Source organism: Trachurus japonicus, chromosome 22 (genome assembly GCF_045865225.1).
Source record: "Trachurus japonicus isolate A0001 chromosome 22, Traja_1.0".
NCBI classification, from domain to species: domain Eukaryota; kingdom Metazoa; phylum Chordata; class Actinopteri; order Carangiformes; family Carangidae; genus Trachurus; species Trachurus japonicus.
This window is the reverse complement of record NC_140928.1, coordinates 10008776-10034538: the sequence shown is the minus strand read 5'-3', so window position 1 is coordinate 10034538 and position 25763 is coordinate 10008776. Positions and strand designations below refer to the sequence as shown.

Below are 25763 nucleotides of genomic sequence, written 5' to 3'. Positions count from 1 at the left end.
ACCCACCGCACATGTATTCCTATCTACTTGTTACAGTTCCAGCGGGGACAGAATGTGGATCTCGTCGAAGGCGGCCGAACGACGACTGTTCTCCCAAACTTCTTGAAGTCTTTCCAAACTGTGGATTTCTTTTTCTTTCTCCCCGAGAAAAAAACAAACAAAACGCAAACGAACCCGGTTGGATTATCGCTATTGTAAGGAATAACTTATTTTCTTATTAAACGGTGAGTTTTATTACCATCCTAGCTTGATGCTTTCTGTATCTTTACCCCTTCTTTTTGAATTCCTACCGTTGGAAATTTTAATGGTTACGACTCCCGTGACGTCACTTCGACAAATCGAATGCTTTGAAATTTTCCATGACAAAGTTTGTTTATGTTGGTTTATTTTGAACAGATAACTTGAGTATTTTGAGCAAGTTGAATCCGTTTCAAAGATACAGTAAGTTGTGTTGGTTCTTGCCTCGCTAACGGTGATGCTCCTAGGGAGTGATGCCAGAAAGTACGAGTATCCAAGTCGAGCTGTTTTCTGTTAGTTGATGGATATTTCTTGTAGTGACGCAGACTTGTACAGTTGATAACGTAGTACCGAGAATTATAACTAAGTATTTGCTCACCTTTTTATACCGTGAACTAACTTTCAATCACGTCCCTTCTTGTTCAGTCATTACCCAACCTGGAGCCCTGAGGCAAAGTGAGGATGTCGTATCCAAGTTTGCGCTTTTTGTCCATTGGTTTTGACAAACTTATTTGGTTAAACGTAGCCTAGTCTCCACTGTTATTGTTGTGCTATTAGCATGCCAGTAGCCTACTGCCACAGACATCTAGTGACATCAGCTTCAACAGGACTGTAAATTACTGTGGATGCCACAACTTGATTGGCATCATAGATGTGAAAGCCATGCCAATGTAAACACCTTTTTTATTTTCTTTTGAACAAACTGCAAAATTGTTTCCCTAGCACTCAGGAATGCCAACCATGTCACCTCTGTTTAATATTAGACCAGAGGGCAACCAGGAACAAACAGGGAATGGGAATCCTCACAATTTATGCAAAGTTTTGGTTTACTTAAGACCGTGACTGTGTATTGGTTAACCAGTTTCACTCAAAAGTCAAATTATTTTCACCAGTGCCCCATTTCTAAAAAGGTCAGAGAGGAGGAGCAGTCCCTGGGGCTATTATGAGCTCGATATTTATGCTCAAGGGCACTTCAACTGAGAGATTGTTTTAACTAATCTGTTAGTCATAATTCCTCTTCTAGTCTACCGGTAAGTCATAATGAGGCCATTAATGCACTGTCATAAACATTGTTTCACAATGAACAGACATTGCAAAATGGTGTTTACTGGATTTTGTCAAACTGGTAATTTAGAAAATGAAATCAAGATTATTGGCATTGGCAAACATCAGCACAGTCAGTCAGGGGATCCCCTGTAAGTTCTGTTAATACTTGAAATGCATCCAGGACACATGGCGGGCTAATCAGCTACCTTGTGTGGCTCATTCCCCGGCCCGGCATACAGATACAGTATATGGTGGGTTGCCGTCCAGGTCTCTACTCCAGCTGTGGGGAGGAAAAGGGAAGAAAAACAACTTGTGTTTTTGTGATTGTGACACTGTCTTGGCTCAGTGGTGCAACAGAGCGAAGTGAATGAAAGAGGGAGATGGTGCAGGTGCTGGCTGGACAGGAAGAGCGCTGCTTGAATAGGAAACAAAAAGGAAACGTGGGAACAAAGGTGGTTGGTGTGTGTGTGTGTGTGTGTCGGTGACTCATTCATTTGAATCTGTGTAGGAATGTGTGATGGGATGGCCCAAAATTTCACAAGGCAGCCCCCCTCGTTACTTCACAAATCCCTTTCTGTGAGTAGCAGGTATGTTTTGCTTTCTCATTCTGCAGCGTTTACCTTCACCTACTGTGCTGCCATGTCAAAACCAGCTATCGCATGTAACATTGTTAGTCACAGACACACTTTTCAGGATCTGTTGTTTTCCTGAATTTATCAGTGATTTCCTCAGTATTAAACTCAGCATCAAAGGCTTAACCGAATCCTTAGCCTCGGGGCTGGCTTACTGTGATGCTACAACTCTGCCATGAATACAAAAACTGTTAGACATGGTATCTGAGCTCAAGAAGAAAGTGTCTGTTGTGCTGTCTATAGGTAACTGGAGATAACCTGTTATGTGCATTTTACATAATTGGTCCTTCACAATGCATTTTTTCCCAGGCGTGTGTGATACACACTAGGAGGGGAACTTGTTTATAAATTCTCCCTCCTGTATTTATCACCAAAGCTGCCTCTGTCCTTGTTGCAAGAAGATAAGGTGTAAGAGGAACCATATTTTGAGTCTGAGGACAATGTGGGTGCCACAGGTCCATGAGACAGGATGAGATTACTGTTATTGTCGTAAAGAAGGAGAAACTCGATCTCTTACCATCCTATTACATGAGTTATCTCTTCTGTGTTAACAGTATGTGGGTGTGTATGCAGTTTAATCTCCTTGTTGTAAGTTATACAGGTGCCCTGGGCTCTCTTCTGCTATCGGTATATGCTATCGAGCTACTTTCGGATGCAAACCTGCTGTAGCAGGAAGGTCAACTCTTGAACAGACTGATTTCCAAAGATGTGTGACTATATTTACAAACTTAACCTTGTGCTTTACCTGGATTTACAGCCCAGAGAGCTTTTTTTTGGTGGGGGGGGTTCAATGAAAACATGACAACCACCATCAGTGTTGCATGCTTTCAACTACAGTGAGGCTCCACAACTCCTTGTATGCATGTGTCAAGTGCACCAAAGGGGGATGGGAAGAAGAAAATGGGGTTGGTTCTTCCTGCATTTGTGTCTCTTTCTCCCCTTCCCTTGGATTTTGTTTTTTCCTCTGCTTACATGGCGCCCTCAGTGAAGCTTGAGGAAGTGGACCAGAGAGATTTAACCTGCAAGCACCCCCGGAGGATGTTATCAACTTACCTTGGTTTTCTTATAGCATTTACACTTCAGCTTTTATTGCCTGTTGTTTCATGTTTTGCTGATTTTTGTAGGGTTTTTAGCAGGTAGACATTTGACTGAGACCCAGGTTGTCTTCTGGTACCTAAGTTGACATGTTGTAACCTGAAATTTTAGTACAGTATACTTCTAGTATATGAAAGTAGATAAACAATTACACAGTGAGTAAAGTATGCCACCTTTCAATCTCGTGACTCTCTTTAGGTGTGACAGTGTAAACAATAGAGGAGACAATCTCTCTTACAAAAGCATACAGGAACAGATCGGATCACCTGTAACAACCCTTTTCATTTTGTCAGGACAGAAGATCTTCGGTCGAAGCAAAACAACAGGGCTTGGTTGGGGTTTGTCATAATTGCAGCTCATTTTGTTAACCCTCTCCTTTAATGCTGCTTGCTCTATTTTGAGCATACGTAATGGTCAGGTTGACATCTCGGCGGTATGTTGTACTGCTATTGCTAGTTTTGTGGGGTTACTCATGAACAGTCCAAGCCTGAATGCTGGGCGGGGAGGGAAGAGAGCAACTGCTGACTCTGTTCGAACACGTCTGGCAGTGCAGGCAGTTTGAAATGTCTGTGTAAGTGTGTGTGTGTTAGTCCTTGCTCAGAGCCACATGGAAGCCAGATGTTATGAATGATGAAATAATCTTTCCACAAAGGTAGGTATAGCTGAATTTAAGTTGTACCCGACTGAGATTGAATGTTAAACTTTGCTGCTTTAGATGTTGCTTTTTCATTACACTTGTCGAAAAAAAAACCTTTTACCTGGCTCTCGTACGTTAAGAGGATGTGATCACTCCAACTGGGGAATGTAGTCAGACTGCAGAATCACCGTCATTATCATGCGTTGATTCTTGAACAAATTTGCAGATTTAGAAAATCAATCGTTGAACGTGGTTAATGAAAAGGAGGAAAGTCAGCTGTAGACAGTAGCAGCAGTAGGAAGCGCTGAGAGTTGTGTGGTGGTTTTGTCTTCAAAGAAAGTTGGTTTGGGCTCATTAGTTTCCGATCAAGACCTGTAGCTCTGCAGCTTTGTGGGTAACAGTTGATTTTCTTTGTTCGAGCCTTACAGCAACAATGTCTCCAAAAATAGATGTTATGTCCTATACAGTGTGGGGACTATAACTTGTTTGTAATTATTGCAGCCCAAACAAAACTTTGTACTCCCACAGTCCCTGCATTGTTCTGTTGATCAGAAGATAGTGACCTTCAACAAGACCAATTAGCGTAACTGCCAGTTTTGTTTCAGCCAGTTATTCAACAGGCTAAATATATGGGCGAAAGGTTTCCATTTAGAGTAAAGCCCCTTTCTCTATTTATTGAATCAGATGTTGATTCCCAATCAAGTTCTGAATCCAAACTTGAGTCTTGAGATTCCAAAAGTTTCAAAGATTCAACCCATAACCGTCCACAAAGCCTTTTGCCAAGAACGAGCAGTACCAGACATCATGTCTGTCCACATCACATCTCTTCTCACTGATAGCCGGTGCCACAAGTGTTTAACTGTCGGCCAACAAACGACTCAACCGGGGCAGTTGTGAATGTGGTGCGTTGGCATTTGCAAGGCTGTTAGTGAAGGCGGGCGTCGAGTAAGTCTTTCCCTGTCACTTTCATAATTACATCTACATCAAGACGAAGGATGACTCATCAAGCAGGAAGGCGTTCCAGATTCTTAATCCGCAGTAATTCCTGGACAAAGGCTGCAAGGCTTTTGATGAAGAAGTCAAAAGCTGAATGAGGTGAAAAGTCTTTAAAATTCCTTTCGAGTAAGATAGCCTCTCCAGTGAATTCAGATTACGTGTGGTAAATATTGCAGTAGTTGTTCAGCCTGAAGCCACCCACTAGCTATTCCTCGACATTATACTGCGAATTATATAACAGCATTACAGTGCCATGCTGTGCACAGACCTGACCTTCAGCGGTTAATGAGCATGACATTTGATTAAGGCTGACACTCAGGCATTTGTTTCTCAGATCCTGGATTTACATCATACTTTGAGTAAAAGGCTGTAATATTTACCGAAGCTCGTACTGCCTCTGTTTTGGGTAATTATCATAATAGCATAATTCTGATGCCACATTTCAACAACTTGTAATGAATTATTAAAATCTGATGTAGGTTCTGAGACTTGAGTTTGACTGTGCACCAAAAACAGATAGTTAACCTTCCCTTGGAGCTAGGTGGACATAAACAATACATACATCTGTTAGATGGTCTTATGGGCAGGGGATCATGGGAATCCCGGTCTTGAATAGTGCACAGTGTTTTTACTCTGCCTGAGATTAGGTTAAAGGCTAAAGGGCATCCAGGTATTTATGGCAGAGCAGCTAAACATGCTTTCCAGGCACTATTAATATCAGGAAGGGTCACAGTTATATGTATATCTTCAGTCTGTTGACAGCCGAGACAGACAAATATATAAAAGACAACATTATCAGAGAGAGCGTGGCCTCATTTGTCAAGTGGAGTAAATAAATAAACGAGTTTTTTTTAGTACATACAACAGCCACTTCCTGACATCAGGACAAGCCAGCAACCACAATCCAAAATAGATGTTTAGACCATCCAGAGTTAGTGGTTTGGGTGGTCAAGCATGTCGCCCACTAGCGTGAGTCTTCCTGTTTATTTTGAATGCCCAGCTCCTCCTTTTAGTGTTTCAGTAGGTTAAACGTAGAGAAAGAGGGAAGTCTTACTGTGAGGGCTAATGCCATCTTGTGACCGATGTGATTTAGAGCTACTCGATAGCTCAGCAACATTTCTCATCAGCTGAATAAACAGATCTTTTGGCAGCGAATCAAGGGGGAAAAAAAGACCTGTTCCCACTCGGATTTAGTTGTTGGCACTATTTATACAAGCCGTGCCCTTTGAAAGAGAGCCCCTTTTAAATATTTCAGCAGGGGCAGCTTGTGTCAGCATCTGCATCCCGTGAAACAGGCATCCTTCCATATGATTGGTCGCATAAAATTATGCTGTATCTTTTCTGGTGCTGGCACTGGACTTTATGTAAATCTTTCAAGTAAATTCATGTTTTTATGATCACCCACTATGTACGTCTCAATCAAGACAGCAACAAAAGATGTAGTTTTGGTGTTATCCAAGAATTTGGTCGGAAGTCAGACTTTCCAACTTCCCTGTTGGCTGTGTCATCATAAACACCCGTTGAGGTCGGATATCCAACTCAGAAACTTAGAGGAACTTTCCTGAGCACCACTGCAGTCAGCTACTCCCAGTTAGGATTCCCTCAAAGTCGATGTTTGGGAAGTTTTTAGAAACTGAACCATCCACCCTCTGCATAACAAACAGGCCTGGTCACCAAAACTATGAAAACACTGATTAAAGAAGTTTCACGTTTTATTTTCTCCAATAATTTAGAGAGTGAGATAACAACTCATAACTTTCTTTAAGTGTTTTGGTCAGACTATATGATCAAAAATGACCAAGATCTAAAAAGTTTAACCTAAAGCTGTGGCTTAAAACAGAGACTTGAGTAAATAGGAGATGATCGAAAGGCTCAGATGTGGATCTTAAGCAGGCAAACAACATCAGGTAGGTAAAGAAAGTGCGACTCATGTACAAATACTTTTCAGCTCGAGATCAGGGATTAAAGCTGCAGGTTGCAGGATGCTGTCAGAGGAGGCGGCCTGTGGGCACATGGCGTTGGTGGCGGCGCTGTTCGTTGTTTGCATCAGGAATCAAAGGCCGCCATTGTTGGAATGAGAAGCAGATGTTAGCGAGGAATTCTCCTGACTGCAGCAGTTTTTTCTTTTTTCATGCTTGAGCTTTGAGCGCTGCCTCACTCCATCTCCCTCCCTCGCTCTCTCTCTCTCTGCTGTGTATGCACCCTCTTCCTCTCTCCCCTTTCTTTTGCTTTGACACATGCTATATACCTGAAGCTATTCTTAAATCAGCGTGGTGACAGCCTCCTTCAGTGGCTCGCTTCCACCTCTTCTCCTAGCTGGGGGAAGTTTTTTCTTTGGCTTCATCTTCCAGCAGTTGGACATGCATGGAGACTCTCCAGCTGTCTGATGTGAAAGCAATAAAGGAATTAGAAAGAGAAAGGTATAGTTGTGACAGAGGCCTCTCTCTCTCTCTCTGTCCCAGTGTGGCGTTTGGTGTCATGCTTGTCTCTGAGGTTTGCCACGTTGACACTATCCCTGTTTCAGGCTGAAAGGCAGGAGGAAGCTCAGTTGGCTGCTCTTTGTGCGTGTGTTGCTTTAGATGGACTTTAGTGTTACGTCACACTTTTGCACGGCAGAGAAAAGGGGGATGGAAAGCAAAGCAGCAGTAATTTCATTATCCAGCGTTCTCTCCACTCACACACACACACACACACACACACAATGAGAGAGTGTAAGAGAATCCACCCTTTAATTTCACAGTGGACATTCCCTCTGCGGTGATGTCTCATGCGTGGACCAGACATGACACAACAGACTTTTCAACCCATCAATAATGACTACACTCAAGTTATGTCTGAATTGCATGAGACCGGCGTAGGTGGAGGTGTCCGCTTTCACCTCTTCACCATTAATATTCAACAATGCAATAAACAAGCCATAATGCATCCGTGTAAGTCGGGAATCATATTTCTGGCTGTAAATGCAACACGATACGATTTCAACAGAGCCTGCTCTCAAGGGCCATTAACTCTCCCCAGGAAGACATGGCTAAGCTGGATGTGTGAATGTTTCCACCTTGTGCACAGATTTGAAAGCCGGGTGACTACAGACCTGAGACGAGCAGTTCTTAAAAAGTCGTTTCACACCATTTGTGGTCTTAAATCTGCAAAGAAAGCTAATTTCCTCACTATGGTGGTCTAAGTTCAGGTCCAAAAATATGCTCAGGAAAACTGTGGTGACTCCTTGTTGTTCTGATTTTGAAGATTTTACTTGTGATTGAGGCAGAAACAAAGAAAATGCTAGTCTAGAAATCTAGACGCACCCTAGCGGCAGCAAATATATTTGCTCAACGGGTCTGTCTAGAAAAGAGCCATAGGAACTTTTTGAGTCTCGAACACCGTTTGTGTTCACCAATCACAGCTCTCTATCTGTTTGACGACGACATACTTGCGACGGTGAAAAACATGACAAGATGGCTTTGGCAAAGGAATCGTTTGAATCGGCGTTGGCATCAACTTTGAAAGAATTAAACTTGTCATTTTCTTTAAAAGTTGAGCAAGAAACTGCACTGAAGTCATTCATTTCGAAGAAGGATGTATTTGGTGTTTTGCCGACGGGATATGGGAAAAGTTTAATCTACCAGCTTGCTCCGTCCTCCTGCTCTTTGCTCTGATTAGTCGTAGCGCTACCCTATTGCTTGCAGAGGCAGTTTGAAAGACAGCATACATCCCGCCCCCTGGATTGAGCCAAGGTCTACTGGTCGTTGCCAGACTATACATTTTAATGATATAGTCTGGCTTGTCAGGCTAAGAAAATGCACCAAAACAACTCTGAACTGGGTGTTTTCCTGCCGCCATTGTATCAGTTCAGGTTTACTGGGATTATTCTCGCTCTCTGGCGGAGAAGTGAGTGAAGTATGGAAGTGATCCAATTAGATGGATCTCACTTCTAATTAACCCTGCTGCCATCACACGGCTCAGCTGTACTGTAGCAGCAACTGACATATGGTCATGGCACCAAGAGCACGAACTTACCTAGTGTGTGTGTGTATGAGTTCGTCCCTCTGCATGTTCATATATGTGTGTGTGTGTGTGGACAGTGCTGTAGTGGTGTGTCAAGGTCAGCAGCGGTGCAGGGAGGCGTCCCAGTCATGGCTCATCAGCAGACTGTGCTGAGTGGCTGCTTGGCCGACAAGCTGCACGTGCAATGACCAGCTTTAATGAGAAGTGATGTTGCATGTCAGCAGTACGTGTGTGTGTGTGTATTTATGACTGCTTTTCCCACACTGCTCCCTGTCTGTGCAGCAACAAAGCAGTGTTATATGTGGACAGCAGGTGTAGTACAAACACTTTCAATCCTCCAGTTAAAGCTGCTGTTAACTGGCTTTGGTCTAGTTTAGTCCGTGATTTTAGCTTTTCCATCACTGGTTTAAACACTGTTTTCAGTTTTACACTCATTTTCTCAGCTTTTAAAACACAAACCAACAGCATGTCAGTCTTAAATCCACATTATGTCATTGAAAGGTTGGAGGATGCTTTACACAGCAGTGAAACCTACATTTTGTTTATAGTTTAGTGTGACGGTGGTTGACAAAGCCTCTTTAACACTTGTATGTCGTGCATAAGCCCTAAATTCTCTGCCCACTTCTTTTAAAATGCTAATTGTTTTTTTCACCCTGTAATGTGAGCCTGCCCACTGCCCACCCTCTCTGTTTTCAATGACAACGTGGCTTCAAGGTGAGAGACTTTCAACAGGAAGAAGTGATAATCTGAACCGATTGTTCTTCAAATTCTTTTGTCTAGTCTGAGAGTTTTCACACTCCCCGGAGGTCTCGCATGTCCTCAGGCACAGTTCATGCCGAGAGCTGCTCCCCGCTCTCAGGACAACTGTCGAAGTTTCAGAAAGATGGAGGTGTGTGGTTGCTAGAAAACAGGGGAAACTGTTTTCCCACTGAAAACATTTCTGTGATAAAGAGTCTATTCAGAGGAAAAGCTAACATGTTTTTCAAAACAATACCACTGCTAAAGATAGGATAAAATGGTTAAGGGGACATTTTGAAATGCTTGTATTCACCTGTCGGCGTCCTCTGACTTGAGCTCAAAGGAGGTGAATAACAAGGTTGAAACGCTCACATGTAGATTTCAGCAGAAAATAAAAAGTTCAACAACGTGAGGAGTTCAAGAGAACTGACACAGAAGTGATGCCAGGAGGAAACTGTGAAGCTGCTCGACTCACATCGCCAACAGAATTAGACTGTCGACGTCTAAAGCCGCGTTTGTAAGTTTCTTCACAGCTGTTCGAGTCGAGCGTGTTGACATTTTTCTCTTTTATTTTGCTGTGTTGTGTTTCTGGCTTGTTACAATGCCCCCAAGTTAGAGTTCACAACTGGTTTCTGTTGTGTTTTAAAGGCTGAAAGGATTTGGTTATGACTCGGCGCTTCCTTCATGCCATCATTACACACCAGATCCTCTCCAGACAGATGCTCACATGTTCCTCTGGAGTCGCTGACATTCCCCCGCACTGATGTCACATGTTCATAAACAGGACCGCAGCCCCTCTTTGGCTCTGTTTGTCTTTTATTTATCCATTTCCTGCCGCTTCACTCTTTTTTAAATGCTTGCAGCCGTCGCTTCCTGCTCATACTTTGTCTAATAGTAACATCATGTCCTCCTCTGTTGTGTCTCTCCACAGTGGCAGGCGACAGCTCGTGTCCACATGCTCTGCCTTGTGAGCGCTGCTTGGCCTGCTGAGCCCGTGGGTGCTGGTGCGTCTGTACTGGGCTGCAGCTGAAGCAGAGCGACAGTGACTGTGTCGTCAGAGGAGGAGGAGGAGGAGGAGGGTCGTCGGAGGGGCCTGGAGCCCTGGAAGCAGGCAGAGGGGCCTGTGTCCTGTGCCAGCCACACAAAGATGAACAAACTGAACTTCCACAATAACAAAACCATGCAGGACCGCCGCTGTGTTTGTGTTTTTTTGCCCAACGATGACACGCTCAATGTCATAGTCAATGTGAGTAGATGTTATCTGAGTCCAATGCTGCTTTCAGTGTTTGAAGAAGAAGAAAAGTGTGACATTAAAGAAACCAAAGAAGGTTGATTACACTGTAAATATGAAGCCAGCTTAATTTATATGAGCATAGAGACATGAAACAGCTGTAAAAGCAGCCTCGTCTGAGGTACTCAGGGTAGACATACTTACAACTCTTCAAAAATGTCTAGTGGGGCTGTTACTGTTGCCAGACCAGCTGTTTCCCTCTTTCCAGGCTTTATACTAAGCTAAGCTAAGCTAACCAGTTTATGGCTGTAGCTTCATATTTAATGCACAGACATGAGCAGCATTGTGTTGATCTTCTCATCTAACTCTGGTTAAGAAACTTAAATAAGATTTTTTCACTCTTAAACTTTGAAATTTCAGGGATTTTTTTTGTTTCCTGGCACCAGCTACTTGATATATTAACATTCATGTCGTTATATGTGTTTATGTGTCATGTGTATGGTTGCTAACAGATGATCTTGCAAAAAAAAAAAAGCTAAAAGTGAATCTTCTCGTCCTCCTCAGGTGAAAACTTTGTGCCAGGAACTATTGGTCCAGGTGTGTGACCTCCTGAGGTTGAAGGATTGTCACCTGTTTGGACTCAGCGTTATTCAGAGTAAGACTTCTCATCTCACGGATTCATTGAGGGCAAACAAACAGAAACTTCCCACCTCTGTTTGTGTAGAGTCGTATATTGTTTTGGTCTCTGCTGTACACAGTTAACCTATTTTTCTCCAGCTGAATACAGCTAGTGGGAAACTGACGAAGCCTCAGTTTTATTTTAGGATATTTAAATTTTTCAGTGATTGGACAGCTTGTGGTCGCACCAGGCAAACAGTGGAGTGAAACCACCCATAAAAGAGCCACATAAAAACAGTGAAACCAGGAAGTTGTTTTCCTCAGACCAATAACTTGGCAGGACTCCGTCTTGTCTCAGACGCAGCATCTCTCACCCATCTGTCACGTCGGTCTCCAGGGAACCTGAGCGCCTCGTCCTGACTGGCTCCCATTGTGCAAACCAGGACAGAGTTGTTTTGGGGGTTTGTGTTTTTTTTTTTACGGTGACGAGGCTCGGCGAAGGTCGTACGTAGGGGTTGAGTCACCGTGTCTGTCCCACGGCCGGGCCAGACAGCGGGTGACAGTTGTGGGCAACTGCAAAGGGGAGAGTAAATTGCAAAGGCGGTGTTTTCAGACAGCTGGCCTCCACATGGGCCAATGGCGGCCCAGCAGGTCAGTTGAGCAGGAGCCAGTGGGTCTGATTGCGGGACATTCCTGGAGTGCTTGTCTGAACAGCGTGAAATCCCCAAGGCAAACAGAGGCCACCCACTCCCTGTGTGTCACCCACTCCCCCCCCCCCCGACCACAGTGTCCCACAGACATGGACTCAAATACATCTGTGTTCCCTCACTGTTCATCTCCGAAAACATCATGTAAATGTGTACAGGACAGTGCGTTGAAGTCAGTTTTAAAGTTTCCTGAGACAGCGAAAAAATATGTAAATGTTGTTTTCAAACAAAATCCCCCTCCAAAATTTCACTAGTGTCGGCCTCAGGTGCAAATGCAAAAGCAAATATTTGGCAGATTTATGGACTATTTGTCAGACAATACAAGACGTGTTGGGACGTCATCTCTGGCTCCTGAAACTTGTTTGATCAAGAAAATAATTATCGGTTGTCGCCCTCCGGCAGTTTTGGAATTGATTGCGTCAGTCTCGCTTATTTGCATCACCCCAAAGCTCATGTGACAGTTTTGCATTTACATATCTCTGTATATCTGTATACACACATCATCAACCAGATGATCTGTTGTAAACGATGTTCCCGTCTGTGGAAATTGACACAACAAAACCACAAATATTAAATCTCAGAAACACATACTTTCCCACTGCCCCCCCCCCCCCACCCTCTGCTCCACTTACATTTCCACCAATGCACAACCGCACAAATAGTTCTCAATGAAAGTCTTTCACAGTGAGGTCTGTGCATCGGCCAGAGCAACTGGGATATTGTTTCTGGAAACAGTCGCGGCCGTTGAGTTCTTCAAATGTAATTTCTGGATTCTTTAAGCACCACAAACTAAATGACCTCAGTTGTAATGGGATGGCGGCAGAAGTCTCACCAGATAAAGCCAAAGCGTTTTAGGGAAGTGATTTGAATCTGACATGGTGCGAACACGGCATTAAGCATTTTCATATTCAAGCGTTACTTCTCAGAATATATACACGAGTCATGTAAACACACTTGTTTCCAAATTTAATAGAAACACACACTGGCACTCTGTAGAAGAGCCTCGTTTCGTCTTGTCCCGGCTCCTGCTCGTCATTTGCTCGAGCTTTTCAACAGGTTTTTTTAAATTTTATAGAAGCTCTGAGTTGTCAGATCAGCAGGCTGCAGCTCTAGGAACAGCGTCACTTCAGGAGCAGATTAAGTCGTGACAGAGCGAGGTGAAGAAATGAGAAGGAGCACCAGAGGCTCCCAGTACAAAGGGAAGTGCAGAGGCTGTCTGAAGTGATTTCTCTGAGCCAGTCTTTGAACAGGGCTCATTCAGGGGGGGATTTCTCTAAGCACACCAAACATGAAGGACCCTATACATCCACACATACAGTACACACACACACACACACACACACAGGCAGTGATGACGCAGCAGGAGAGTGTTTGAGCTAAACATGTGTCTCTCCTCCTCTCACAGATAATGAACACATCTACATGGAGCTGGATCAGAAACTGTCCAAATACTGTCCCAAAGAATGGAAGAGAGAAGCCAGTAAGGTAAGAAACGATGACGTTATAACACGAGCAGAGGTCTCTGAGTTTACATGTTAAAGCTACAAAACATAAGACTCTGGTTTTTAGTCACAAAAACTGGATTTAATAGATCCTCCGCCTGGAATTTATAAGATTTATCCAAATGAACTTCAGCGTGGGGTCGATATAAACTGTTTCCTCAAAGACTTGTTCACCATTTTTGAACCTATAAATCGCAGATATATATTTTTATATGCAACAGTAGAATATGACTAACTCAATAACATTTTTTAATCCACTGGTTACAGATACTGTGTTGGGGACTAAAAACATAACAGGAAGTCACGGTTACAGCTCATATCTCGAAGCTGTTGTTTTTTTTGTTTTTTTTTACATTTTTGTTTGTGTATGAGTTAAACAAATACCATCCTAACTAGTTAGCCTTAGGCTTAGTTTTCACCACGCATGGTAAATAATTATCATTTACTTCCATGTATTATGCTAACAGAGGCTAATCTTCTGGCCCACGCTCAATTTGCCATTCACACAGGCACAAGAGAAAAGGAAAAGAACTAAACAAACTTCCTTTAATAACTTCTGACTAAAGTTATTGTCCTGAACAGAACCAGAAAACAACATTTTTTAGTACATTTTGATCACAGATTGTTGAATAGAACTGAAACTGAAATTTACAATGAAGGGATATTTTGCCTGTAACTTCTCTTATCTTCATGTCTATAAACTGACGGTAGATCAGCCTAGTTGGTAGACACAGATGTGCTGTGTTTGCTGACATCATGTCACAAAGCATCAGAGTGAACACTGAGGCTCATGGGATTTCTTGGTTTCCCTCATCAAACTCATCAAATACACAATCCAACAACTCCAAAACGCTTTCGTGGACAAGTTGTGACCTGCACATTCACCACGCTATGAAATAATAATGGAACATTACGAGACAGAGTTGTTTTAGAGGTAAATACAGAGACTGCTTGCTGGAAAACTGTCCCTGAAGGCAACGCGCATCAGCGGTTTTGCATGAATTTACCTCTAAAACAACTCTGTCTCGTAGCATTCTGTTATTACCTCATAACTGGATTGTGTATTTGATGGGTTTGATGAGGGAAACCAAGAAATCCCATGAGCCTCCGTAGCGTAGCTCTGAGCAGCTCACGGCTCTGCTCCGCCGTTCTAAAAATAGCTTACACCGACAAATAAAGGTAACGAACCTACTGCTATGACTATAGCGATTATGGCAATGGACTAATTTGCCAAAATGTTGAACTATCCCCTTAAACTCTCAGTTAACAAATATTTCCTCTTGTGTTTTCCAGGGCATCGATCAGTTCGGCCCTCCAATGATCATTCACTTCAGAGCTCAGTATTATGTGGAGAATGGGAGACTGATCAGGTGAGTGAGGTTTCATCGTCTCATCTTCAGCGCCAGTTAGTAACAAACAGTCCGATCTGACTCTGCTCTCTCCACCTGTCGCCTGCAGTGACCGGGTCGCCAGGTACTACTACTACTGGCACCTGAGGAAACAGGTGCTGCTGTCTCAGTGTATCCAACGGGAGGAGGCCTACTTCCTCCTGGCAGCCTTCGCCCTGCAGGCCGACCTCGGCAACTTCAAACGCAACAAGCACTTTGGGAAGTACTTTGAACCTGAAGCCTACTTCCCCCCATGGGTGAGTACGTCTAACACGAACCGTATGTGGCCTAAATCCTCGTGTGTCAATCAAAACTTATCAGAGGAAAAGAGGCGATTGATGATGACTGCCTGTCGTCCTACACGCTCCTTTTACTCTTCCTGTTCACACCAAATCACATCTGCTCCTCCATGTCTTTCTGCACCTGCTCCTGATCGTGTGATTTTCTTTTCTTTCTTTTTTTTCAATATCACATATCGTCTCTGGCTCTTATTTACTCTGTGCACAGATTTTTTTCATTGTCAATTAATCTTCATTTATTCTCAAAATGATATGATTGTATGATCATACCAGAAATTGTCAGACAATAATATAATTATGTTACTGTATCCATCTGACACTCAAAGATACTCAAAGTTTACAACGATATAAAACAGAGAAAAATCACATTTTGAATTAAAGGTCAATTATCAAAATCTTACCTATCAATTATTATCAATCTACTGTTCTTTTCAAATCCATTTAAGTCAAAATAAAAATTCATGATGAGGTTTTTGGAGGCTTGTTACCCAATAATGGGAGTATCTATGTATGTTTTTATATTTTACATGACTTCAGGTGAAACCGTGTAACATGTTAGTGAAAAAGTGAACACATTTGTGCATTAGATCTTAAAGGGATAGTTCAACATTTTGGCAAATTAGCCCACTGCCATAATCCCTATATGTTAGCAGTAGGTTCGTTACCTTAAATCGTTGGTGCAAGCTATTTTTAGAACGTCGGGGGCATTTTTTCGGCAAGCAGTCTCTGCATTTGCTTTTAAAACAACAAATCTCATAACGTTCCGTTATTATCTCATAGCGTGGTGAATGTGCAGGTCACAACTTGTCCACGAGAGCGTTTTGGAGTTGTTGGATTGTGTATTTGATGAGTTTGAAGAGGGAAACCAAGAAATCCCATCAGCCTAGCGTAGCTCTGAGCAGTTTGCGGCTCTGCTCCGCCGTTAAAGTTAAAAATTGCTTGTACCGACAATTAAAGGTAACGAACCTACTGCTATGACTATAGGGATTATGGCAATTTGCCAAAAATGTTGAACTATCCCTTTAAATCCCTTTGAATTTCCCTAAAAAAACGTGGATGACTGAAACAGGTCTCACTGACGGAGACCAGATATAAACTGCTGTATCATTGACTAGAGAAGTTGAAAGCACACAATAGAGGTTGCGTTCAATGTCCCGGCCTGCTGTGTGTACAGTATGTGGGTCTGTAGCCACCTGCTATTAATCATGCTGACCAAACACTTAGCAACAGAGCATGTGGGATAATGAGAACTGGGACACAGGGTTTATTTTAGTCCCTGGAAGTGGCACATGCACTGTTTTTTGCACTGTTATTCTGGCCCCATCGCCGTTCACCACCATCCTCCTCCACCTCCTCCACGGTTATGGCTGCCACACCCGTCTGATTGCCCCTCCACTTCCTGTGATTAGCCTCCCGCCGTCTTATCGCTGCTTGAAACCAGCAGTGACAGGAAATTGTTTGATGATGAGCGCTACCCTGCAGTAAATCCCCCCACACAGATTTCGGTGCTTAGAGAAAACTTACAAAGTCTTAAAGAGCCACATGCCACGCTTTTAGCACAAGTGTCTCCAGTTCCTGTCTCTCTCTCCAGGCCGACATCTGTTCGCCCTGCAGCTCGTAGCTTCATTATCTTCACCGGCAACGTGTGCAGCCGTTCTGCTGTGAAGATTTGCACAACTTTAGGGCAGCCAGGCCTGACATCTCTCTGCTCTCTCTCTCTCTGTCTGTGTTTCCACCCAGGTGATAGCCAAGCGTGGCCGTGAGTACATCCTGAGGCACATCCCCAACATGCACAAAGACCAGTTTGCTCTCACGGCGTCGGAGGCGCATCTCAAATACATAAAGGAGTGCGCGCAGCTCGACGACGTCACTGTCCACTACTACAGACTTTACAAGGTGAGAGACGGTATTAAATGGAGCGTTTTCCAGCACAGATGGTATTTTGTTTCTGTCTGAGGTTGCATGACATGTTAGTACCAATATTGGCATACGAGCTCCTGCTGCTTTGTTTCATATTTAGATTTGACTCAGTCTTCTTATCACTGATGTTCGATTTAATCTCTTTCAACAGGACAAGAAGGAGGTGGAGGCGTCTCTCACCTTGGGACTGACTCTACGTGGAATTCAGATATTCCAGGTATGAGATTTATTAAGATTTTCCACTTTGCTTCCTGGTTAGATATCATATTGACTTTCTGTTTTTGTAATCGCTGGAGAGATCGGTGCACAACAAACTCCTGTGTTTTATCGAGTCATTGCTGTTTTTTTATGGAGAGCTAAAAGTTGCAGGCTGCGTTCAGACAGAAACCAAACCGCACGCCGGGTGTTTTATCGAGGCCGCTGCGGTCGCACACATCCGACGACATCATCCATCATCCGACGCACAAGGGGCTGCGTTTCTGTTTACCTGCCCGAGATCAAGACGGAGCATAAACTGTTTGTCAGCATAATAACTTTCCAGAGTAGTGATAGTATAAATCCCCACGGTGCGTTCATGGATCATAGGTCGTCGTCTCTAAATATTTTCTGTCTGTACACGCTATTATTGTCTTAAAAAAAGTAAAACATCTATAATACATGTTATTTTAGTGAGAGATTTCTGCAACTCAAGCAACATGACATAAAATATTCAGTTTTTTTTATGTTTGTTTCAAGAAAACAAGATTTTTAGAGCTGAATCACAGACACCAGTTGCTCTCGTGTTGCAGCAGTGCTGTCGTTGTCTCTTTGTTGAATTTTTAATCAGTTGAAAAGAAGCCACACACTGCGGCTTTGATCACTGACTCCATGTGTCTGCCTGTGTGTTTGCAGAACGTCGGCTCGGTGCGGCAGCTGCTGTACGACTTCCCCTGGACCAACGTGGGGAAACTGGTGTTCGTGGTGAGTGAGAAACACCGCCGCAACCCCTTTTTTTTTGTTGACACAAAGCTCAAATTCATTTCTCACAGGTCCTACAGTACTTCTTTTTTTTTTGTGTCTCTGCTCATTTCAACGATGACGAAACCCCAACATCCCCCTGGCTCGTGGCTGATGTTTGTAAAAAAAAAAAAAAAAAAAAAAAAAAAGCCCAGCTCCTGCTCAGGGTCGTGGAAATTTTTACGCAAGCCTTCTTTTCTCCACACTGCTGTTTTATCTTGGCCCTGCAAGTCCGCTGGAACTAATCAGGGATTTAGAGAGACTTTCTTTACACACACACACACACACACACACACACACACACTGTATATGTGTTTTCCTGTAATCAGCAGTGGTGTTTTCTCCTATACGATGCGCACGACTCTTGATTTATCTGTTGTTATCAACTGTCACTGTGCCCCTTTACAGGAAAGTCCTGTAAGTCTCGTCTGACTCAGCCTGTCGGTACTTTGAACGCAGCAGCGGGTTAATTTGCTTCCATAGGGATTCTGTTATCGCAGCAAGGCAGAGAAGCTTGTTATATACGTTTCACTCTTCTTGACGGCATCATATTTTCTGCCAGTCGGCTATAAATCACAATCCAGAGAGGTCATTATTGCTTATCTCTGCCACTGCATGGAAATTAACTCGTTGTGACTCTCAACTCTGGACACTTCTTTACATTTAAAGGCTGCGAGGCCTCGGAAGAAACTTTTTGTCCCAGAGGGATGAAAGTTTTCGCTCCAAGAGTGGTTTTATTTTGGCGCATTCTCCGTAAAGACATCCTGTTTTCCTCATTCCTGTTTTTTCGGTGGTTTCCCTGCGACTGCCGTCTGCGGCGTCGTGAGAGTGAACCCGACGGTGGCGTGGCTGTGGTTTTCTTTTTCTTTTTTTTTTTGCTGCGGACTCGAAGGGCCTTCTCGTGGCCCCGTCCCCACCCTTCTCCTCCTGAATAACAGGCTTTCTCCTCCACCCCACCCACAAGTCACGTCATCCGGCACCGCTGCCACCACGGCTGCAGCAGCTACGGCCGAGCGAGCCAGGGAGCGGAGCGGAGCAGGGCGGAGGGACGTGTGGGTCAATAAACACCAGATGTTGCAAAGGTTTCGGGGGATATTTTGGATGTGGGCTCCCATCCAGGATGACTTTAGCTCGTCTTTGGTATGAAGGTTGTTTTTTTTTTTTAAAGAAGGAGGGGCGGTGTTAGAAAACAGAGGAATTCAGTGTTTCTGATGCAATAAGAGGAAACAAATTTTGTATTTGTTCTTCTCTGGAGCCCAGGAGAGCTTCATGTGCTCCCTCTTGAAGCGCTGAGGTGAAGTCATCGTCCCCTGTGTCCTGTGGTGTGGGATCAAGGGCCAAGGGCTCTGACGCACCAGGGCTCTGGTTGATGTTGGTGCTGTTGAGGGATTGTTGGATGAAACAGTTTTCGATGTGTGTGGCCTGTTGAGGAGAAAGAGAGAGAGAGAAAGTGGTCCAGCTGTCCTGTGTAGAGTTCAGATGGATCGACCATGTGTACGGCACGAAACCAGAAACTTCTCTAAGTGGTTTTCTGAACACCTTGTAATAACCTGCCTGACACCGGCCCGCTGCTGTTTATATTTTGGTCTGGAATAGAGTTACTGTCAGCAGGGAGGCGGTTGTTTCTGTGTCTGTGGATCATATTTGCTCCTTTTTTAACTTTTTTTTTTTTGCATCAGAGGATGGACAGTTGAGATGAGGAAAGGTTGTGGGGTCTCAGACGTTCACACATGTGTCATTAATCAAAGTCAGACCGCTGTGTCACTGCAGAGTTGGGAATGTAAGGGTTAAATAAAATGTGAGTTAACGTTATAGACCCATACCCATAAAATTTGAGTTTAATTATCCTGAATGATGGATGTTGGCTCCTGCGAACCATCCACCGTTTGTTTGGTTTCTGGCTCCTCTGTGTTATTAGACACCGACTTGGACAGATTGAGAAGAAAAAAAAATCAAAGTCCCATAATTACATTTTAGATGTTGACGTCAACTGGTAATTAAGGTAGCTCTGATATGACACGAACCAGGCAGCAGCCCACAGTTATCTGACTGACTCTGCTGCTCAAAGAACCTCGGGAACTGAAACTCTGAGCGATTCATCCCGTGTGGAAACTTGTCGTCATCGGCGTCTCTCTCCTTCATCCATCAATGCTGAGACTGTGAGACGCTGTGTCAGGGCCATTGAAGGTTAAAAATTTAACTTTAAAGTGTCAAACTCAAAAATTTAAAGTTTCAAGTCTCAAATATATGAGAAAAAACTTTTGACATTATAAAGTCATACATTTGTGTGGAAAGAAACTTGAACATTTGTGGGGGGTTTTGTCTTTTTTTACACACTATACTGTACTTTTCAGTTTTGATTGAGCAATAAGGAAATACTTTTTTTTTTTAGCCCAGAATCATCAGATCATTACGGTGCTTGTGCTCTTCCAACCATGCAAAGTGCAGAGATCTGTTTCTTGCAACAACATCTTAGTTTATTGCATAAATTGGTTTAGTTTAGTTTATTAGTTTATTATGTCGAGGACAATCCCAATTAATTAACTGTATCAATAACAGTAAAAAGGGCCAGTATGGCTAATATCCTGCTGTAGTCCCTGGCCAGATGACTACAGGCACCCTAAAAAAAACAAAAACAAACAATATATTACAGCACATTGATTAAAAAGAGAGCGTTAGGACAGCTAAGAAATCAATAAAGATAAAGAGAGAACAGTGGAACATTATACTTCCTGATGTAAACGTAAGACTGCCCTGACGAACCCTGAAAATACCAGTGTACAGTTTGTTAAGCTGAGACGAGGTTTCAGATGGAAAAGCATCACTGGGCATAGCAGAGCAGCCTGGCTTCATGCAGCTGTGCCCTGTGTTGACTCACCCACCTGGCTGCTGCCCAGTTTGACTGGAGAGTTTTACTGGTGGCCGCTAGGAGCTGCAGAGGGGCAGTTTGAGGTTAAAGACAAACACTCAGCTTTGAGGGATGGAAGAGAATATTTCTCCTTCAGTTTCCCACCCAGAGTTTTTCCTGCCAGTCCCTGGGTTTAGAGCCGGAAATCTTGGACGCCTCTGCTGCCCAGAGAAAGTTCCAGAGGAAAGCCGCTGTCAAAAAGCTGTCAGTTAGTTTTTTTTATTTCCCTAAAGCACAAAGTTGAAAATCTATAATGTGCATCCCAACCAAATGCAAAGGTTTTAAACAAACTAGAAATCAGCTGGTTTCTTTAAAAGTGTCTGGATAAATAATGTTCAGCTCTGGTGCTGTGGTCAGAAATGTGCAGCTCTTTGCGTTTTCACAGGCCCTAAACCCGCCCCACCGCCTTTGAAAGTCCAAACCCTCGCAGAAATGTTTATAGGTCCGTATTGAAAACAACCCCGCTGACACCAGAGACAGCTGTTATTGGGTCGAGCTTCTGCCAAAAGGCGCGGGAGAAAAAGCACAAACCCCACCATTTTAGTTTTTCCGTGTATTCAGCCAACATGTCCTCTCCCTGGAAAATCATCAAAACTGCCCAAAAAGCTTTGTTTCACTGTGTGTATGAAGAAATGAGAAACAGATACATGAACCGATTGTTGCATTTTGGCCACCGAGCGGTTTTCAACAGCCTTCGTTCCACTTCCACCTCCTCTGAGTTTTGCCTTTGGGCCCCGTCCGGATCTTTCAAACGCACATTCCTCCTTCATAAGCTTATAATATTAACTGCTGTAAATCAGAGTGGTGTAAGTAACATTCGTCTTCTTAATGTCCCCTCTGCTCTCTCAGGGGAAGAAGTTTGAAATCCTCCCTGACGGTCTCCCCTCGGCCCGTAAACTCATCTACTACACGGGCTGTCCGCTGCGCTCGCGCCACCTCCTGCAGCTGCTCAGCAACAGCCACCGGCTCTACATGAACCTGCAGCCGGTCCTCAAACAGGTCCGACGACTGGAGGAAAACGAAGGTATTTTCCAGATATTTTATACCCTTCTCGCCATTTCCTTGTTCTTTCATCCCCCCGTGTGCCAGAACACAACAACATTAAAGCTGTTAACACTGAGATTTTAGTGCTGGTTAATGTTTGCGACAGCAGCTTAAAACTCCTCGAGGGAAAACTAACTTCCTGGAGTCTCTGTTTGTAGAGATATTGAGTTGAGGAGAGTTTTTGTGCCGCTCGTGGGTGGATTTTTGTTTTCCAGAAGTTTTGCTTTACAGCTTATAATTTAAAGGGATAGTTCAACATTTTTGCAAATTGGCCAGGAATAGGTTTGTTACCTTTATTTGTTGGTGCAAGCTATTTTTAGAACGGCGGAGCAGAGCCGCGAGCTGCTCAGAGCTACGCTACGGAGGCTAATGGGATTTATTGGTTTCCCTCATCAAACTCATCAAATACACGATCCAACAACTCCAAAATGCTCTGGTGGACAAGTTGTGACCTGCACATTCACCGCGCTATGAGATAATAACGTAACGTTATGAGACGGAGTTGTTTTAGAGGTAAATTCATGCAAAACCGCTGATGCACGTTCCTGTCTAGGGCAGTTTTTCGGCAAGCAGACTCTGCATTTGCCTCAAAACAACTCCGTCTGGTAACGTTCTGTTATCATCTCATAGCGTGGTGAATGTGCAGGTCACAACTTGTCCACAAGAGCGTTTTGGAGTTTTTGCATCGTGTATTTGAAACCAAGAAATCCCATGAGCCTCCGTAGCGTAGCTCTGAGCAGCTCGCGGCTCTGCTCCGTCATAAAAATATCTTGCACCGACAAAAAAAAGGTAACAAACCTACTGCTGTGATGACTATAGGGATTATGGCAATGGGCTAATTTGCCAAAATGTTGAACTATCCCTTTCAGATGGTATTCTGAAGTGTGTTCAGTCTGTAATAAATGTTCAAACGTGTCTGGTTTCAGAGAAGAAGCAGTACAGGGAGTCGTACATCAGCGATGCCCTGGAGCTGGACATGGACCAGCTGGACAAGCGCTCTCGGGCCAGCGGCAGCAGCGCGGGGAGCATGTCTCACCACAAACGCCTGTCTCGCCACTCCACGACCAGCCACGGCAGTTCACACACCTCCGGCATCGAGACGGACAGCTTCAGGGCCCCGGGTCAGGCCCCGCACCGGCCCCTACGGACCTGCAGCTCATCCACGACCAGCCACGGGAGCTCGCACACCTCCGGCATCGAGAGCAGCGGGAAGGAGCGCATCCTGGATGACGATGGTACGAGTGCAAACAGCGCACCAGCTGTTCTGCATGGAAAAAAAAAACAGTTTTTGTTTAGTTTTGTAGTTTTATTGTGAGATGTATTGATTCAGATGTTTGTTCCTGCAGAGATCGAGATGCTGGTGGACGACCCCAAAGATTACGAGGAGCTACACGAGATGGCTCTGGACCAGGAGCTGTGCATCCACATCACAGAGGACATGTTGACGATGTCTCCAGATCAGACCAACGGATACTCTGGTAGTTTTTTCAATTTGTCACTAGAAGCCAGAAATATCATAAATAGAGACATTTACCCCTCTACAGCTGCACTTACCGTCTGGAGACGTAAAATGAAATATGACGTTTAGTTTAACAACACTGGAAATAAAGAACAAGATTTAAAACCTGAGCCTTGGACACTTAATGCAGCAAATAGTCATAAAAAAAAGCATCAGGCGAAGTAATAAACCCTGAGGTGAACTCGTGTCTAACGCTGTTAAATACTGCAAGTAAAACATCTTCATCCTTTTTCTCTCCAGGACTCATCGTGAAAGACGTCAGCTCCTCCACGTCCAGCTCCTCCGAGACCGTCGTCAAGATGAGAGGACAGAGCATCGAGTCTCTGCCACAGGTGATTCAAAGTTCAATGCATAAAGCTCACAGCAGAGTTTGCACTACTTTTTAAACACCTAAGATGTTTCCTCCTTCAGCAGTTTGTCTGCAACGTTACTGGTTGATGTAGCAAACATGAAGTGAATGAATGAATGAACGAACAAATTAATGAATTTATTTCGAACGAATGTGTCTAACATGAAAAAATATATCTAAAAAGATAAAAATATAAGTATCATCAAATCATAATTTTCATTTAATTGAATTGAATTGAGTTTATTTGATAGGGACAATGCAGGTTAACATAGTAACACTTCCACTCGTTACAAACAAGTCAATGTGACTGATGTTCTGCATACAGAGATTATAGCTAATGCTAGTTTCCAACCCCCGTCCCTAGTTAGGCTTTTAGTAAAAGAAAGAAAGTAAGAAAAAAGACATCAAAATTAAATACCATTACAATAAATTAATATGCACAAGTTTGAAAAAGGAGTAGGAAGACATACTGTATGTACTTTTTTATAATTCCCACCCCTTTCTACTCATCATGGTTTATACTGTACGTATATATCTACTACATAAATATCCATATCATAAACATATATTATACATCCATAAAAATATTTAAAACATAAATATATACTACATAAATATCAGGTTCAGTTTATTTCATGTCCCAAGGGGCAATTTGGGTTGCAGTTCACAGGATCACATAAAGGTAAAAACATAAGACATAGAAACATATCGTGACATGGAACACGCATCAGTATAAATAACAATATAAATAGCATGTGCACTGACTGTGATCATATAAGAAATATAAAATATGAAATATGACACTGAATAGGATAGAAATCCAGGATAACACTGTTAGAAGTAAAGTGCAATCTCACAAGGAGGAGAGCAAAACATATCCCCATCAACACAGTGAGTTCAGAACTAAAGTAGATGCAGCATCAGATATTTGATTTGTTTCTCTCCTCCCTTGCAGACGTCTGCGTGCAGGAAGCCCGAGTCTTCGACCGACCGCCACAGCCAGTCTCTGGACGACGTCCGGCTCTACCAGAAGGACTGCCTGCAGTGGGCGGAGCTCTGCCAGGACACGGCCCACAGCTACACGTTCGGCTGCGCCCAGGAGCTGAGCGACGGCGGCGGCTACCAGGGCCTGGCCGACCAGCGCGCCGGCATGCTGGCCGGCGAGCAGCACCCGTCGTTCCCCATCAAGAGAACCAACAAGTACTTCTCCCTCGACCTGACCAGCGACGAGGTCCCGGAGTTCGTGGTGTGAGACGGAGACGGAGACAGAGACAGAGACGGAAACGAGGCGACCTCAGGGTGACCGACCGTTTCACTCCTCCGTGTCAGACGTGGAGATGTTTCAGCCCTCAGGGAACGAGACAGAGGAGGAGCGTTTCTATTCTTAGCAGCCAACGGAAGGGACGCGTAAAACCAGCAACAAGTCGGCTTTGTCTTCTGTTAACACACAATACATGAACAACGAACAACGGAGGACAACGGCTGAAATAAGAGATTTAAAGAACAAACAACGGGCTCCAGTTGAACCTGTGTCTTTAAAATAAAACCCAAGCTGCTCCCCCCCCATTGTGAAAGGAAACTAAAGGGATCATTTCATCTTCAAAAAAAGAAAAGAAAAACATTTCAACAAATCTGTCTCCTCCAAACATCATCATGTTGTGTTTTCCTGCTCTGTGATGTCATAAACCGACTGTGTCTGTGTGTGTATGTGCGTATGTGTGTGTGTGTGTGTGTGTGCAGGTAGTTTTACAGCAGCAGACACAGACACATGGCCGAGCATATCAAAGACTTTCTGTGAAGGACACAAAGGACAAAAATCGCTTTGAGCTACGAACCAAAGACAAGAAATGACACGTTTCTACGTCCACGTCGCTCCTCCTCGCTCCGTGACAAAAACA

General features: G+C 43.7%; 1 protein-coding gene across 1 annotated transcript; it reads left to right on the top strand.

The window, feature by feature from the left end:
* frmd6 (FERM domain containing 6) lies at window positions 1-25763 on the top strand. The gene is made up of 14 exons (XM_085768351.1): window positions 1-224; window positions 10316-10630; window positions 11180-11270; window positions 13346-13425; window positions 14736-14812; window positions 14901-15087; window positions 16870-17025; window positions 17201-17266; window positions 17941-18009; window positions 21803-21977; window positions 22924-23232; window positions 23344-23475; window positions 23757-23848; window positions 24821-25763. Exons 2-14 carry the CDS (start codon window positions 10532-10534, stop codon window positions 25115-25117), a joined length of 1830 nt encoding a protein of 609 aa, XP_085624477.1. The 5' UTR covers window positions 1-224; window positions 10316-10531; the 3' UTR covers window positions 25118-25763.

Bases quoted from the DNA above. Each gene is read 5' to 3' on its own strand.
- frmd6 (XM_085768351.1), top strand. From the start codon at position 10,532: ATGAACAAACTGAACTTCCACAATAACAAAACCATGCAGGACCGCCGC. The intron at 10,631-11,179 runs GTGAGTAGATGT...CGTCCTCCTCAG, and splicing joins CGCTCAATGTCATAGTCAAT to GTGAAAACTTTGTGCCAGGA. The intron at 23,849-24,820 runs GTGATTCAAAGT...CCTCCCTTGCAG, and splicing joins GCATCGAGTCTCTGCCACAG to ACGTCTGCGTGCAGGAAGCC.